This window comes from Buteo buteo, chromosome 6 (assembly GCF_964188355.1).
Source record: "Buteo buteo chromosome 6, bButBut1.hap1.1, whole genome shotgun sequence".
NCBI classification, from domain to species: Eukaryota; Metazoa; Chordata; class Aves; order Accipitriformes; family Accipitridae; genus Buteo; species Buteo buteo.
In genome coordinates this window covers 20198379-20216653 of record NC_134176.1, presented here as the reverse complement: position 1 = coordinate 20216653, position 18275 = coordinate 20198379, and the positions used below count along the sequence as shown (strand labels likewise).

General features: G+C 42.4%; 1 protein-coding gene across 3 annotated transcripts in view; it reads right to left on the bottom strand.

The window, feature by feature from the left end:
* EML5 (EMAP like 5) overlaps window positions 1-3925 on the bottom strand; it is a 112265-nt gene extending 108340 nt beyond the window's left edge. For all 3 annotated transcript variants that reach the window (XM_075031080.1, XM_075031079.1, XM_075031078.1), the window contains exon 1: window positions 3729-3925. In XM_075031080.1, the coding sequence (XP_074887181.1) occupies window positions 3729-3925 (197 nt within the window). The remainder of the gene's footprint in view (window positions 1-3728) is intronic.
* Between the last annotated feature and the right edge of the window lie 14350 nt (window positions 3926-18275).

Sequence of the window (18275 nt, the reverse complement as noted above, 5' to 3'; positions counted from 1 at the left end):
CGATCTAACCTGGACACACCAAGACATTGTTTCTTCCTCCTCTACCGTAAAGCAAACCAATCTACACCTCACAAACTAGTTTGGTGATTTATGAAATCCTACAGAACACGCAGTTTAAATCAGTAACTTTGCAGGAATAATTCACATGTTCATTCAAAATTAGTATCTCCTACATATATACAGCCCAGGCTGGATGGGGGATCTTATCTTCTACAAACACAGCAGACATCCAAGTTACACTGCTGGCAATGGATGGCACTATCAAAGCAAGTCACCTGAGATTTCATGAACAAGATTTTCCTCATTTACTCCTAAAAACGCAAGAAAAAACCTCAGTTATCAGCACTCCCAAAAGATGCAAATTTCCAAAGCACTTCTGCATCTAAGTGACATGTTCCACAAGTATCTGCACACACCAAGGACCTCAACAATAACAATGTGCAGATGCGCAAGAAATGGGAGATAAATAACATCGAAAACATTATACTCTTTATCCTCCAGAATAGTGGGTTGATTTCTGGAAAGTAATTCTCAGAAGAGATAAAAACCAAAAGATAAAAGACAAAAGCTCACCAGAAACCAAGAGAAGTCCTTTTAGAGACAGACTAGAGCTGAATGACTGAGATTGTTCAATTCAAAAACCAGACTTATAAAAGAGGTCCCAAGTGATCCTAATTACCCTCTTCTATTCCAGAAGACTGTTCGATAGAACTGAGGGACAAAACACTGAAAGAGAGCTCTCATATTTTCAGTACACAGTTAACTGAGGCTGGGGGGGGGGGGGGGGGGGGGGGACACGACACGATGACACTGTGATTAAAATTGAGATTAGACATTTAAACTGGAAATAAATTATGTTAAAACATCTAATCATATAAAAAATGTTACAGCAGTTTTATAGGGTTTTGTTTAATAAAAGGAGGTAAAACTTCACAGCAGCAGACAAACTAACTGCTAGTGCTAGAAAGAAATTTTCCAAAGGAAAACATCCTCTAGCTGTCCATTAATCTAATACTGTTTTCTATTATTATAGATAAAGAACTGGTCTCTGACTCAAGAATTGCAATTCCTCTCTTCCTGACTGATGCTTAAAATTAGAATGTCACCCAAAGCATGCTAATGATATAAAAGTTCTTATAATGAAAAGTACTAATAATATCACCATGTAGCGTGCAATACATACTGCTTAGTCTTTGTAGCTATGGAGCTGTGCTCATGGAATTTTGATTCTTTAAATATGTAAGATTTTCAGACACCAGACCTGCTTTCACAAATGAAATCCCATACTTGTAAAAAGACACTTAATCCTCTCATTGCTTTCACTAAAACATCACAAATGCCTCAGCATTCAGATGGTACTTGCTCAGCCTATTAAAACACAAAAGATACGTTTGGTTTTTTTTGCAATACAACAGTTGAGTTTGCTATTTTCAGAGAGAAAATTTAGTGACACTGATTACTGTAGCATATAATCCCATTTTTGCACCTGTGTTCTGATATTTTAAAAATCCATTTTTTTAACACTTGACCTTCCTACTGCTTTAAATATTGAGAACTACCACATCTCGGTACCCAAGCTTAGTGAGGAAAAGCATGGGATGATGACATTTAAATGGTACCATGTCACTTTTAGAAAAAGCAGCAAGTGCAACACCGATCACTACAAGTCTAATCTTACTATCAGAAATAGCCATGCTGCTTTTAAATCGAGCATTCTTCTTTAAGTATACTAACATTTCTGTATAGCTTTTGCATTTAAGAAACATGCAAAACTAACTGCATAAAACTGTAATGCTTTAACATACTTAGAATTATATTCTCTCAACATCAGTACAATTCAAAGCAGTCGCAACTCCAGTACGCTGGGTTGTGGTACCATACAAATTAAAGTACATCCCCATACAAATCAGAGAAAGTAATTATATTCTTTCTCTCGGGTTTGCTGACTTTTGATAGTTTTTTTGGTTTAGTACTATTCTGAATAATGAGTTCTGTCACTCAAATGTAGCCAAATGTAGCACATTGTACCAAAACTGAGAGTGAGTGAGCAGGAAATTGTTACCACAGGAAAACATAAACAACTTCCCCAGTTGTAGCTCAAACCACATAATTCTTATACTCTAAGAAGTCCCACTGAAACGAACACTGTCATTCAGAAGCACTCCTGAATGCATGATATTAAATGTGTAATATTACACTACGGCAACCTTGGACCTTAGGTTAGAACAAGTAATGAGCCACCGCTTCCTTAGCTTAATGGGAAGTTGCGGATCTGGATTTCCTGCAACACCTGACATCAGAGATGGCTAGCAGTTCTTAAAAAAATACTTTTTCCTGGATTAAAATGAGAATGTTAAAGCATTAAATGATCCAAATAACAGTGATTCAAACTTCTGATTCAACACCTCTAGTATAACGATCTATAATGGTACCTTGTCTGCCTACTTTTTTTCTTCACATTTTTAGCACCAAGGAGAAATATATACTATAGACATGACACCTTTCTAAGGGACATTCCCAGCTAAAGTTAAAAACTACTTAAATTTATTCAATAAGAAGATGTAAACAAAGAAAAAAAAAGTAGCCGTTATGACCAGGTTTTCTAGCGTGTCTAAAAGCTTAAATGAAAGACATAGCATCTATTCTGCTCTTCGCAGGCAATACCTGTTACTCATACGAGTAACTCATACGGAGGGTATGGTATGCCTTGGAGCACTAAGCATCATGAAAACAAATTTTGTGCTATAAATTACCTACAAAATTGTCTACTGCTAGCTCTCACCCCAACAGGAAGAGCAAAGGAAATCAGAATTTAACGTCTATCCGCAATGACACCTACTGGAAGGGAAAGGATTGATGACTCAGGCTCACATCTGCCCTTCATACTCCTGAAATGCTCTCCTTGCTCTCACAACACCACTAGGCTTACAAAAGCATCCTTAGAGTGAAAATACATTTAAGAAATAACACCAGCACATTTCTCCTGCAACATCAGTTTGTAATTATTTTTTTTTTAATGAACTTCAGCACCTGATAGCATTCACTGCCAAGTGAACTACTGAGCTACAGAAGCCTCAGTTTTGCAAGAAGGGCCGATCTTTTAAGATAACCCTAAAAGTTGCAGGAGTTACAGGCAGGCCACTAATTCCCACGTAATCGTCGCCGTTTAAACGTGAGCCAAAGGTCTACCTGCTGCAGATTAACCTCCTCCGCAGCCCAAGTGCTTCAGGGCACACACGAGATTACTCCTTCTCCTCCCGCCGGCCCTCTGACATTCAGGGGCGGCCGGGGACCGAGCAACGACCCTCAGGCTGCCGTGCCCCGCGGGCACGCCGGCGCACAAGCGCCCGTACAAGTTTCGGCACCGCGCACCGGTGGCGGGGACGCGACACGGCCCGTTAAACCCGACAGCCAAAAGCCATCTCCAGGCAGTTTCTACCCACGGCGAAGCCCGGGCGGGGGGGGGCGGAGGGCGTGAGGAAGCGCCGACCGTCCTTGACGAATTTCGACCCGCTCCCCGGATCCCCACAGCGCTGACTGGACGCGGGGGGCGGACTGCCGGCGCAGCCCGGGACGGCAGCTGGGGCAGGCGGCGGCGCGGGGGATACTCGCGCCCCGCTCCAGGGGGGCGGGAGGAGCGGGCGGGGGACGAGCCGGGCTGCGGGGCCGGGGCGCCCGGAGGGGGCCGGGGCCCGCGGCGGGATGCGGCCCGGCGGCGGCGCTGGTACCTGATGATGTCGTCCTGGTGCCCCAGGTAGAATTTCTGCCGGTGCTCCCGGGGGCTGTAGACCACACCGACCCCCGCCACGAAGTAGACGATCTCCTTGGCTGCCGTGTAGTAGAGGTTGTTGCGGCACTGGTGACCCCGGTAGCCGTAGACCCACTCCAGCCGCAGGTGGCAGCTCGGCGCGCTCCGGTCAGCCATGTCCTCCCGCCCCCGCCAGCCGGGTACGGCTCTCTCCCACCGGAGACCCCGCGGGAAGGGGGCGACGGGTCGGCCGGCCCCTCCGCTCGGCTCGGTGTCTGCCGCGCTAATCCCTGGCCGCCGACATGAATGCCCGCCGCCGCCGCTCGTCCGCCGCCGCCGCCGCCTCACAGAGGGCGCCGCCGACCGAGCCCGCCTCGCCGCCTCGCGCCGCCAGACATGGCTGCACTGAGACACCGCCCGGGACGCGGAGCGAGGGCGCGGCACGGCGCCGCTCCGACCCCCCTCCCTGCGCCCCGGCCTGCGCCTGCGCCGAGGGCAGCGCCGTCAGGCGGCGAGGCGGGCCTGGGAAGGGCGCGCGCGGCGGCGGTGGCGGGAGGCGCGGGCCGAGGCGCCGCGGTGAGGAGGTGGCGGCGCGCGGAGGGGGCAGACCGGCCGCCGAGGGGTGGCGGGTAGGGGGCAGGAGACGACGGGCTTCGCCTTCCTGGGTTTGGGGGGGGGGTCTATTTACAATTTCCCCACTCCCCCCTTGTTTTTTTCTTCTTTTTAAGCGAGGCTGTGGCCTCTCCCCCTTCCCTAAGCTTAGTTTTATATTTTTAAAAGCTGCCCTTTCGGGGAATATACCGGCTCCTCGCCTTTCCGTCGGCGCGCTGCCGCCCGGCTCTCGGCAGCCGCTGCGGCTGGTTGAGTCCCTCCTCAGCCGTGTGTGGAAACCACCCCCCTCTCCGTGAGGGCCCAGCGGCAGGCCGGCTCCACGCCATCCGAGCAGACAGCGGCAGCTGTAGTTTTTAATGACTGATATTTAATCCTTTAAGCCCACCGCCTGCCCCATACACCACACAAAAGTCACTTCCCCATCCGTGCCTTAATTTCCCCATGGCACAACTTTTCATCCTTAGATCTCAAAGCGTTTTACGTGGGTAAAGTCACCATTTTCCTATCTCGCAGGAGGGGAAGCGACTTCTCTGTGCTGCATGAGGCAGCACTGCAGGGGAACCCCCCGCCACGTCCAAAATTTTGGTCAGGAGAACATGCTCCTTCCCAGCTTTGTCACACTGTAGAGTACCTTGCTGGCTAAATAAATGTGCAGTACATCGTCATGCAAACAGTTTTGCGCTATAAACTTGAATACTTCTTCTAAAAGCTCCTGGATAACTGGCCTGGTTTGACAAATGAAAATAAAACCATTTTCCTGTTACTTTCAGCACAGATTTGGCTTTCCAAGTGTATGTATTTTGTCAGGATGTGTTTTTAAATCTCCCTTTCTTTAACTTCTATTTCTCTTCTGCTATTTCATTAGTCATATTGACATTTCTTCCACAAAACGTCTACTTCTAACTAGTTACTTCATGCTGGAGACTTTTTCCCGTGCTAGTCTATTTATGATTTAATTAGTGGGAGGCTTTCCTATTAAACCTTTCTCGAGTAAACTTAATATTATATTATTCCTTACTTTGTTTTAGAAAAAGAATTCTTTTGTAAAATCACGCATTTAAGCATTCTAGTCAATTAGCTTTGTATTAACATATTTTCACAGGCTAGAACACCAAGAGACGATATTTTTGTCAAGCTCTGACAAGAGGGGTTTTCATGACACCAGGAACAGGCGCAGCTTTCAGTCCCACACGTTTGTTGAAAACAACACAAGGCACATAACAGAAGTCTGCAGAGAGATTCATGCAGCCTGAAACTCGACTCAAATATACAGCCAAGGAAACTTCCCCTTCCATGAAAAATTTAAATTTTTTGAAAGAAAGAAAAAAAAAAAAAGAAAGAAAAGGGCTTTTATCTCTAAATAGGACAAAAAGTCATATATATTCACCAACAGATAAAGCAAATGTTACTTCCACAAAAATCGTAAGCAGTCTTTTTCCCTTCTGTTTGCTTCCTAAACAGCCACAGGAACTTGGGTAGCCGCAGTTTCTCAGGAGTCCCCAAGATGGGAGACTAGCCAGGGAAACAGACTGGAAAATTCCCAACTAGTTCATTTTAGAAGTACAAAATGTATTATTCTTTCTAATCTGATGTTAACTTTGCATGGCTGTTCCGTGTTGCTGTCCCATTTCTTTTCATGGGAAAGGTGGTTACAGAAGAGTCCATAACAATGCTTAGCCTCATTCTGGAAATAATATGGAAAAGAAATGAACACTGGCTTCCTTTTGGAAAAAAAAAAAAAAAAAAATTGCATTTCTGCGTTGCTTCCCCTTGAATTCCACAGAATGCTTTGAATGTCAATACACATTTAATCAAACTGCTATTAATATTTTGTGCAGTTCCATAAAGTTACAAATATATTGAGCCTAAAAATAAGATTACAACTGCAAGACTGTTCCCTTCATTAGCTGAAGCTTATGAGAGAGTAGGTTTGAAAAATACTGAATGTACATGATGACTGAAATAACTTCTTTCAAGCTTTGAAATGTTAATTGGATTGATTATCAGCAGACATAGGCATTTGATACATATTTGACTTCTGCTGTTTTAAAAGCCCATTTGAAAGTGGGAGTATTTTTGTGGTATAAATTAAGAATATATTTTCTCTTTACTGCACATTTATTGCATATTTAAACACGAATGTACAAAAATACATAATTATGGTGTCTCTACTTTCTTCTACTCTATATAAATGTATACTCTTGTTGGGTTATTACTTAAAGTGAAATTCTGGACCTCTTGAGATCAATTCTAATGTGTGGTATTAACTTCAATGGAGCTAAAATTTTAATCTTGTGGCTTTACGCACAACTCAGAACAAGAGAGTATTTGGTTAGGGAAAGTGAATAGGCTCTTCTCAGCCACACGTTCCAAAACCACTGTTACTAAAACTGAAAAGAGAAAAGAGCAATCGGGAAGAAACTTTAATATGTAGTGACGTTGGCTCTAAGTGGAAGTTGCAGACCATGTTTCCTGTAATGAACAGGAGAACCCAAAACTGTAGTCAGAAAAACTACGTATATGCAATGCAAGGAGGGTGGGAACAGCTGCATGAACAGCCAATATTTCCTTTTAACTGTTCCGGAATTGACTACCATCTCTAAGATGAGGAAATGCCCGAGAGAAAATTCCGAGAGGAAACTTACTCGTTGTCGTAGTTTGCTCACCTTATGCCTACTACACATAAGGCGTGCAAGTGAAGTTTTACACACTCGGCATCTACTTTTGCCAGGACTAGGAAGCAGCGCAGTATCAGAACCTCTCCCTCGCCCCTTGCTCTGTCTAGCGTTCCCACTCAGCTCTGACACACGTAACCCCTTCGGCCTCTGCCAGCCTGGGCGTCTCCGCCCAGTGCGGCTGTTACGGGGCAGTCACGGCTGGAGGAACCACCAGGACCCCGGACGTCCACCCCGCCGCCAGCGCTGTGTTCTTGCGCGTGATGCGCGGGTACAGCCAGCCTCTGACGCCAGCCCCCCTCCGTTCTTTCTCTCGGTAGAGGCGCCGGCTGCGGTTGGCCTGCGCCGTCCAGGCTCTTCGCGAAGGCTCTGAGCCGCCGCCTCCGCAGCCCGCGCGGGCCGAGGCGGGCGCGGCCGGCGCTGTCCGCGGTGCTGATCTGGGCAGGCAGGATCCGTGAGGCCAGGCGGGATCCGCGAGGGTAGGCGGGATCCGTGAGGCCAGGCGGGATCCGTGAGGGTAGGCGGGATCCGTGAGGCCAGGCGGGATCCGTGAGGGTAGGCGGGATCCGTGAGGCCAGGCGGGATCCGTGAGGGTAGGCGGGATCCGTGAGGCCAGGCGGGATCCGTGAGGGTAGGCGGGATCCGTGAGGCCAGGCGGGATCCGTGAGGGCAGGCGGGATCCGTGAGGCCAGGCGGGATCCGTGAGGGCAGGCGGGATCCGTGAGGCCAGGCGGGATCCGTGAGGCCAGGCGGGATCCGTGAGGGTAGGCGGGATCCGTGAGGCCAGGCGGGATCCGTGAGGGCAGGCGGGATCCGTGAGGCCAGGCGGGATCCGTGAGGGCAGGCGGGATCCGTGAGGCCAGGCGGGATCCGTGAGGGTAGACGGGATCCGTGAGGCCAGGCGGGATCCGTGAGGCCAGGCGGGATCCGTGAGGGTAGGCGGGATCCATGAGGGTAGGCGGGATCCGTGAGGCCAGGCGGGATCCGTGAGACCAGGCGGGATCCGTGAGACCAGGCGGGACCCGTGAGACCAGGCGGGATCCGTGAGGCCAGGCAGGATCCGTGAGGACAGGCGGGATCCGTGAGGGCAGGCGGGATCCGTGAGACCAGGCGGGACCCGTGAGGCCAGGCGGGACCCGTGAGGCCAGGCGGTATGGGCAGGCAGAGGAAAGGTATGTGTCTATCCACTAGAACCATGGTTATAGTGGGAAATAAACGAGCTTGTAGCCAAACAAGACACTTTATGTGCTCCCAGTAAGGCATTTTACAAGCCAAACATGGTGTTTAGCTGTTGTGCCTCAGCTGCCTATGATGGGTTTTGTATCTTTCCTATGATGTCAAATACATCACGGCAAATTATGTTTCATTAGGATACAGTGACACAAGTACGTCACTTCTCTAAATAAAATCAAGTAAGTGGTGTTTTAATGTCTCACAACATGTACTTATAAGAAGACATACTTCCTAGCATATCGTAAAGATATTTACAATGTATCTCGTGTTCTGCTAAATGGAACAAGGCTTAAAGAAGTGATTTCTTAAACAAATGCTCTTGGAACAGCTAATTCCAGAGCACACAAGATGAGGGATTATTCTCTGTTAAGTCCTAAGTAATACAGAGTAGCTGGTTCAAGTAGTAATTATATAATATGAAACAGATGAGCAACAGTAACAACATTAATTTCAACATCCTTCGGGATTAAAAGGTCTCAGTCTATTATGGGAACACAATGACTGAAAATAATATTTTGCAAAACTACAAAACGTATTTGAGAGAGGAAGTAATGAGAATTACCTACTACCATTTAATAGCACTGGGGCAAACACTAAGGATCACAAAGTCCTGTTTGCTACCGGATAAAAATAAGAAGTCAAGGAAAAAAGACAGCATCGCAAACTCAAACACTATTTGAGTTAATTCTCCTTCAGAAAATGGAAAAATTAATGAGAGATTTTATACCCTATCAGCCAACACATAAGATGCAAGTTATTAAGAAATTTTAAAGGACTAAGATATATTATTAAATTAACAATAGAAAGATAATTTTTTTTTTTAAAGTAACGTTAGAAGTAGGAAGCCTTGAAAAGAATCCATAGGTCGACTGCATCATCAAGAAGCAAAGGAACCAATTAAGGTTAAGAAAATGGCACAGGAAAATAGTTATTGATTTCTTCACATCACTCTTCAGCAGAGAAGACTCTGGGAAATACAAGATGGGAGCACATACAGGGTATGGCCACAGAAGGAGATATCTTTATAACAAAGTGCTGGAAAATGATGAACTAAAGAGCAACAAGCCACAGATACATTATACTGTACCTCAAAAAATTCTGACAATTTCAAAATGTCGTAGCTGATGTGCTCTGAAGAGAAAAATGCAATTGCTCTTTAAAATCATGTATCATCCAATACTGTAACCATTTTAAAAGCAAGTCCTATTATGAACTTGATAACTATGAATCCACGTATTTTCTTTTGGTACTGACTGATAAACTAGATACAATGGTTGAAATGAAAATAAAGCAATTATATGTGTATGAAATTAAATATTACAGACATTAATTTGTCCTGCTTCTGCAAGATAAATTACACTTTGATAATCATAGGAATTGCATTCATTTGGTAAATGTTCATTCTGGGCACTGGAAGAAATAGGCACCCTGTTGAAAAGACAAAGAACATGTAATTTTCACAATGCAGTCAGAAACTAGGTCTGCAATAAGTTTATTCATGGAAATTTGATTTGGAAATGTCCTCACATAATGGTTTCCTAACATAGGACTGGTAAAGGGATGGACAAGATACAAACATTGAAATTAAATTCATCCATCATTAGTATAGAAAGCAACAATGTCTTCTGGACATTCTGAAGCAGAAATAAATCTGTTTAGGACAGGAAGTGATGCAAGTACATCAGTAAACAATACCAGCTGAAATTGTACGAGGAACACAATTACTGAAAACCATATACTGGCTTCCTTAGCTCTGACATTTTTACCAAAAGATGTTGTTTTAGGGTCTCTCCTCTAATCCAAAGTTCAAGTTGTCTTTCTTTTGAAACTGAGAGAAGGGTTTCTACCATGATTTCAATGGCAAAGATCTCAGTTTAAGAACTTCCATTACAGCACATACTTTTTTCCAAATAAATGCAGAAGAAATTCTATATTTAGTTCCAGATTTGAAGTTGCTGTAGTAAAATGATGTTTAATATTAGACTCAGAAGTTAGGCACTAACATTTGTATTCTTTGTTAAAATGTCTATCACAAACTTTAAAAATTGGCCCTAAAATCTGTGTTAGCACGTGGGAACAGTTCACTAAAAATAATTCTTTTTAGTCTATAAACAATGAAAAAACTACCATGTTTCAGACTGTCAACAGTCTGACATCAGAATGCATTTTGAAGTCACTCAATGGAGCACTCAGTTTCTTTCAGCAATGACACTGTGTTTACACAACATGCCTGTAGTTACCACACACACACTTGGATCTAACCAGCTTTTTTCAGCTTGCATTTCATGCACAATTATATGTGTACTGAAGTCATTCATCTAGGTGATTTGAAGAATTTGTATCAAGCACCAGCACTTGATATAACATATGACAACCTAAACAGGCTTAAATGAGGCGCATAAAGAGAGGCTGATTAAATCCCAATGCATTTTCTATCAATAGACTTACGATGAAAATCTGATTCTGAACTCTCAAAATCAATTGACTTCAACTGTTGACTAAACTAAATATAGAATGCAATTCATTTTAAAGTCTACTTATGTGACAGCTATCTCTGGCTCCATCTTATGACACTATCAAAACCAATGTGAAGCAACACCTTGTTTGCATGCAGTGGTAATTTTTCTACCTGTTTTCCATTTTTTCTTTACAGCTAGGATAGTGTAGGGTGATAAACCCCAAAGCATGTTGTTAATATTTTTGGGGGATGAATTAATATGTCAGTTGGTTGATGCTAATTATTAGATTAAAAATTGTCAGGTCAAGATGACATCTTTTTACACAGTAGTTGACAAGGTTTTCAAAATATAATGCACAGTACTGACTTTGCAAAAGCTCTCAAAAAGCTTAGCTGTCAAAAGGAATCGCGAAAGAGCTTAGCTGTAAGTCACTACATAGAATCAACATACAATAATGCAAGTTTATCAAATATGACATCACTTACCAGTGTTAATATAAATATTCAGAAGAACTGAAGGAAATAAAATATTTAAACATTAAAAAAAATAACAGTATTAACTCTCATAATGCTGAGAAAGTTAAAAAATAGCATAGCACTATTAATCCAGCAGTGGAATGCAAACCTTGAATTAATTCATTTCATTGTATGACTCCATACTATCAGATTTGACTAAGCACTGGAACAGATTGGTTAAGGACTGGAATAGGTGGTCCAAAGAGGCAGTGGGTTCCCCATCCTCAGAGATTCTCTAACCTCAGCTGGACAAAGCCCTGAGCAACCTCATCCAACTTTGAAGTTAACCCTGTTTTGAGTGGGAGGTTGCATTAGACAACCTCCAAAGTTCCCTTTCAACTTAAATCACTCTCTGATTTAGATACTCAGTTCTGTAGGCTGGTTCCCTACAGTCATATTGCACTTAAGTCAGTCTACTGACTGAAGTAAAGTAAGCCTACTTTCAGGAGAGCAAATACTTCATTTTAACTGATTCCAATTGTAAAAGAAAATATGTGATACAACTTTTTAGTGTAACTTACTGTTCACAAGCCTCTATAAAGTAGCCACTCCTCATAGTAGGAAAATAGATCTTTTTCCCACATTTCTGCTCTAAAAATGATAAATTAATAACAAAACAGACTAACACTCCTGAACGGAAGAAAGTAGATTTGTAGGGCACCCACATAATTTTTTTGTGGGAACTAACAGGTATATAACAAATGATGATGCTGGAATGGCTTTGTAATTAATACAGTAGACTCTGAGTACTAGGAGATCTGTATTCTCTCTCCACGGCTTTCATATATATATTTATGTGTGTATATATATATATATATATAAAAGCAAACCCATTTACATCAAGCTTTTCAGATATGACTGTTAACTTAGTATTATTAGAGGGGCTGCTACTTCGATATTTAGGATCCACTGCAAATAAGTGTGTTAGTGTAGCTGCTCTAAACTTGGAAAAAAAAGAAAAAGTCAAGCCCAGTTTTTTTAAGCTAAGCATCCAGTCATCAGTGGATCCTTTGCAATTTTTTGCAACCTGTCTTTAAATGGAAATAACATACCAGCTTTTTTCATAGGCCACTGAGGTTTTTTTATAGCTGCATTGATTCCCGCTAGTGTGATGAACACCAATCTGTATTCAGCGCAGCATACAGAACATCTGAATCAAACAAGAAATAGTGCCTCATATGAAACACTAAAGATAAAAAGGAAGGTAACAATCTCACTTGAAAAACATCCTGTTCATTCTGTACACTGAAGGAGGTGTGGATCTGATCACAAAGATGGTATTCAGTCCATGCGTAAATAGAACAGGGCAGACCTAAAGTCATATGAAGGTTAATGGCTTTGGACCTGAACAGTACTGCCACCTAAGTTCTGTTATCAACTGCTGGATGATCCCTTTTCAGCTAGACCATGGTAACTATGGTTAGGATATCATGTATGATCAGCAAGAAGCAGCTGTATTCTTATTTATGATAGCAGTAGTTGCTATTGATGCATATTGTTGTCTTGGCGGGTCACAGAATGAAACCTGCAGCTGTTACTACAAATTACTTTCCCTGATGCTGAATCTAAGCCTCAGCACAAAACTCTGCTCTTAATGCAATTTCATTTGCATGACCTCTCCTAATTTTCTACGGTCAGTAAGAAATGGCTTCTACAAGCAAATATTATTTGAACTCAACTTGAGGGGCAGGGTCCTTGCTGAAAATAGCATGTAAAGAGGGAACTTCCTCTTTGTGCTCTTCTGCCACACCTACGGGCCTTCCCGAAAAGCAGGCACTAGGCATGGCCTGATCTGTAGTCCTGTTCAGGGCTCATTTGAAGCACACAAAAAAAAACTTGCTCTATGTTCTGTTGCTTTCAATTCTCCCAACATCAAATGTATCTGAATCATTACAATGAACCCTTTTTGCATGTAATCTTTCTTGATGCCAACTTTTGTTCAAAGGCAAGCCAGACATCTCTAGCTGAGGCAATCTGCAGGTAGACGTGTGGTAACATCAATGTTAATTTTCAAGCCCTTGTTAATTGTATTGAGCAGCTAATTACATCTTTCTTCGGTATTGTTACATCTTGAGAGAGATGCGTAACTGACAGAAGCAGTAGCCTGCGTCTGAATGACTTAGCTACTGAGGGATACAGGACGTATCATCTCCACAGAGTTGTGTAAGAAATTTTAAGATACCAACAGAATTTTAGGAACTATTTTTAGGTTCTATTCCTGGTTTTATCATAAGAATGTGAGTTCATGATGAGAAATAAGGCCTGAGAATTAGCACTTCTAGTTCAAGAAACAAGTATGATTGCTTGGTGCACGGAAGACCCCCATGGGAGAGTTACAGAGAAAGACAAAGTCAGCCTATAGCATCTATGTTTTTAAAATGAAAGAGGTCTTGCGTATCAGTGGGTCCTGCTCTACTCTCCTCTTTCATACGCACTTTGTAAGAATCTAATTCGTGTGTCTCATACTCACAGCTAAAATGTTAAGAGACTGATGCAGAAGAGTCATAAGAACATTTGGAAAATGCAAAGCATTTTAGGCACACCAATAGTTTATTCTGAAGGACTATGTAAAGGAGAAAAACATTAAATACATCTATCCTTTCAGAGCCAGTATTCAGTATCAGTTTAAAGTGCCCTTGTCAGTAGGAAGAAAAAACTGTATTAAAATAAAAGGTGAAAATATGAAGCAGATTTAAATCTCTAAGCAACATTTAATCTTGACAAGTAATTGAACAATTAATTGAAACACAACTGAAATCCAGTACACAGATATAGATGTCAACAAAATCTACATTTTATAAAAAGCAATTATACAAACCCATGTGTTTTATGAATAAAGATAAGTAATAATGGATTCCTGATATTCAGTAGAGCTCCCTGATATTTTCACTTAGAAATTATTATAATAAGAGTTCTTATTGGAGCCTATCTCAGGGACATCTAGTCTTCAAATGAAGAATAAACCATAGACAAAAGAGGAATTGAACTGTCCCTTACTTCTGATTCCTGAATTTTCTGTTCTTGGTTTAAATAAATGAAGGCAAGGTTCAAATTACCCATGAGACAGCGATATCATCACAATACTCTAGCTGTAAATAAAGCAGCACCACTGAATTTCCTGTCTTTTCAAAGAAGATGAGAATAGACTCTCAGAACATACTAGCTAAGGTCAGGTCACTTCTAATAGAATGAACATGCAGTTATACAAGACAAGCACGTGACTTTTCTTTAATAAACCCTGGTGATTTCTATAGTTATATCACATACCTATCATTGTCCCAAGATAGCATTGACACAATGAACATGGAGGGATTCATTATAGTTGGAGGACATATGAGTATTATGACCAAATTAAGCACTTCTACTTAAAGTACTGGAAGGGACTAACCACTAGACTACAAAACTTTTGAAAAAGAGTGCAGACAAGCCTATATTGCACTCAAGCCAAGCAACTTCCACTTTTCACAATATCACACATAAACACTACTTATAACATTTCACACAGTGAAACCTGTCTTTCACCTAGACAATCTTTCCCAGGATGTTGCTGTTACTAAATTATGATTTTTTTCCTATCAATGTTAAACAAGAAATTTATAATTTATTCTTCTCCCACAAATCAAGTACATCTGAGGTATAATTTATTTTGTCCGACTTTCCACAGAATGAATTTTCCTCATTTTGGGAGAAAGTGGGTGCAAGAAGCAGGTAGCTCTAGCAAGCTACTCAAACAGTGTCTTAGCTCCGAGCTATGGGAAAGAAACTAAGCAGTTTCCACACACATTCGAAATTACTCTTTTTCCGCACACTATACACAAGTATGCCAGAAGTGATAATTCCTGAAGTGTAACATGGAGATTTAAGCACTACTGATTTTACTGAAACCAACCACTGATTTCCCATAAGCCACTGAATAGCTATCTTGTGATAGATAACACTTCCAGCTCTCACATGGGTTGTCAGATATATATTTGAATAAATGACATCACAAAGGAAATGCTCCAGAGCTGAAAACCACTCCTTAATACCTTACAGATATTAATGCCAGAGTCTGAAAGATACTGTGTTCTCACTTTTGAGGAGGAGGGCCAGCATATTCAGTCTCCTGTGGCAAAAATGAGTGGTTTGGACTGCTTAAAGAATCACCATCAAGGGTATTAGCAAAAAATTATTTAATAGGAATTTATAAAAGCGTGACTTCACAAAGTTCAATGGCAAGGTTCACTCTATTACTTAATAGATGGATGAAACGTACAAAGGAAATGAAGTTAGAATCAAACTAGAATTATTTATACAGAGACTAAAGGTGCAAAAGGGTAAGAGAGAAACATACAAAGGAAAATCAAGTTAGAATTGATTTTTCATAATTTGCACTGAAATTGGGGATGTAAAAGGTAGGGAAGACCTTCCCGTTGAGTCATGAGGCTCAGAGAAGACCCCCTTATTTTCTAAACTCTTGATGGAACTTAGGTGCAGCTGGATCCACTCCTAGTCCCAGACTTGGGCAATGGTTTATGTCTAATGGAAGGAATACAAAAGGGTAAGGAAGGCCCTCCCATTGAGTCACAAGGTTCAGAGAAGACCCTTTTGCTTTCTAAACTCCTGATGGAGCTTAGGTGCAGCTGGATCTACTCCTAGTCCCAGACTTGGTCAATGGTTTGTGTCTAAAGGGATTATGTGTGTAGCAGAGCAGTGACTTAGTTACAGATTCAAAAGGGCAATATTTATACTATACTTGCTGTAGGATGCCAGGGTCAATTCACACATGCATAAACACAGACATTAAGATATATATGTATAAACAAAGGTATACCTGTTAAAAATTCGCCTCGAGTTCAGTGAAATATTCACATCAAATGTCTCTGCATTTTCTCAACAGTTGAAGGGTTGAGCCTCAGGGAGTAAATGGTATCAGCCCAGGTCCTGTTGTCAGCTTTCAGCCACAGTCCTCTGATTTTCACAAACTGGAGAGTTCACGAGCTCCGAGAGGCATCCCCCTCAGAGGGAGATGCTGGTCAGAGCCCACTGCGGTCCAGGAGAGCTCAAAGGGCCTCACTTAGGACCGCTGTTTATATGTTCATGAGATGATTGCCTTTAGTCATCAGCAAATTACTGAATTCCTGTAGCATTGGTACCATTTCCACGAGCTACGATACAGATAAGGGAGGACACCAAGGCTGTCAGGGAATGACTTAAGATTTGGGTAAGGAAGGCTCCAAGGATGTCAGGAACAACAAAACCAGATAAGGGGTGCTCCAAGGCTGTCAGGACATGACTAATGCTCCTGGTTCTGCATCTCTGCCTCTGCTAGATGACAGGAGTCCTTGGTATGGTCAGTGCTGCTCCTCACTTTAGCCATGCAAGAGTTCCTGGTACAGTCAAGGGGTGCTTAACTGCCCTACTCATTACGCAAATGCTATGGCCTAACAGGAGTTCCTGAAGTGGGGGAGGAATACACCACCACATCTCCTGAACTGTGTGCACCCCCAACAACAACAAATGTCATCCTTTTGAGTGCAACTGAGAGTTATTTCATGCACTGCAGCCTATGTGAGAAAACTGAGAAGCCAAACAGGCTCTCCAGGCTTCTATCAGCCTAATGATGAATACAATTCAATGGCAGAGTAATTTTATTTACAGGTCAGTTGTGTAGCATGGCTATGTACAGGGGGCACAGGCCACTTGCTGCCCTGTTGGTTGAATTCTTTTTAGATTTAGCATATACAGCTTAAATGACTGAATAACTCGCAAGTCACCAGTGGCTCACTTTGTGCATAGAAAGTCATATGTACAAAGGACTAGTAGTGTACAGAGTTGCAACCACGTGAAGCCTTGAGAGCAAAAAGCTTTGATGTAGAAAACTTTTGCAGAGTGAAATTTCCACTGATCTTTGGTTCAGACTCACCCAGTCCAACTTCGAGATAGAGAACGGCTTTAGAAAAATGGGGTATGTGATACACTGTACAACTATGCACTAGACAGGAATTTGTCTTTATGGTAAATGAGGAGAAAGTTCCTTTTTCGTATTCACATGAATCAGTAGTGGCAGCTGCCCAGAGGTGGTGGCAGGAGCAGGAGATTGCATTCTAGGCCTGGATCTGATCAGCTTTGTTACTGGCCTTCTGTACTTGCTCTTTTATATACACCTCAACTCTGCAGAAAGGCAATTGCTGGGCTTTTTCCTTTTACTGTTGGCATCAGCCAAATGCATATGGTACACTTTTTTGGGATAAGCATCAGCATGTGCAATAGAGGCTGGTACCAGATACCTCAGCAGACAGGTTGCACTCACTAGCATCCAGGAAGGTCACATCACCAGAGCAAACACAGCAGCTCTGAACCAGGCATACTTGTGTAAAAGGAATACTGCTCACCTGACATCAAAGAAAATAAAAAGAGCTGGGTCTTTAAAGGCCAGGAAGCCACCAGCAGACCCTCAAGGAAATAAAACAAAAAGTAATCTACACTTTGGTTTTGTCTACTGTAGAGACCTTACAGCAGGGCTCTAAAACACCCTAATTATATAGCTGGACATGAAATATTCTAAATTAATTTATGCTTCTCAGAAGGTGACATGGAAAAAACTATCTACAAGCCTGTGCTCGAACTGTGCAAAATGACCTCAAGCTAACTAAAGTGCATGGCTGGCCATGCTGATGACCTATTGTAAAAGTTGCTGTTGCTGTTAACTAAGAGAAACATAGAAAAAAAAGTATGAAAATTCCTCTGTAGTCTCTTCCCATTACTCATCTCATTATTAGTCTGGGAGGACTGCAACTCAGAGTCCAGAAAAGGACAGCCAGAGCTATAGTGGCTCTGTTCATCAGCTCCTCTTACTTCCCCTGTCAATACAATTCCCCCTTTTTTTCTCATATGCCATAGGATAGTTAATCAGTACTACTAGCCAGCCCTACAGTTAGTCCTAAACCATGATCAGGATTTGTTTATATCCCAGGTCAGCCACAGAGTTTGCATATGCCTTCAAGGACTTCTGTATTCCTGCAAGTAAAGTTTTCCTGTGTACTCTTATCTG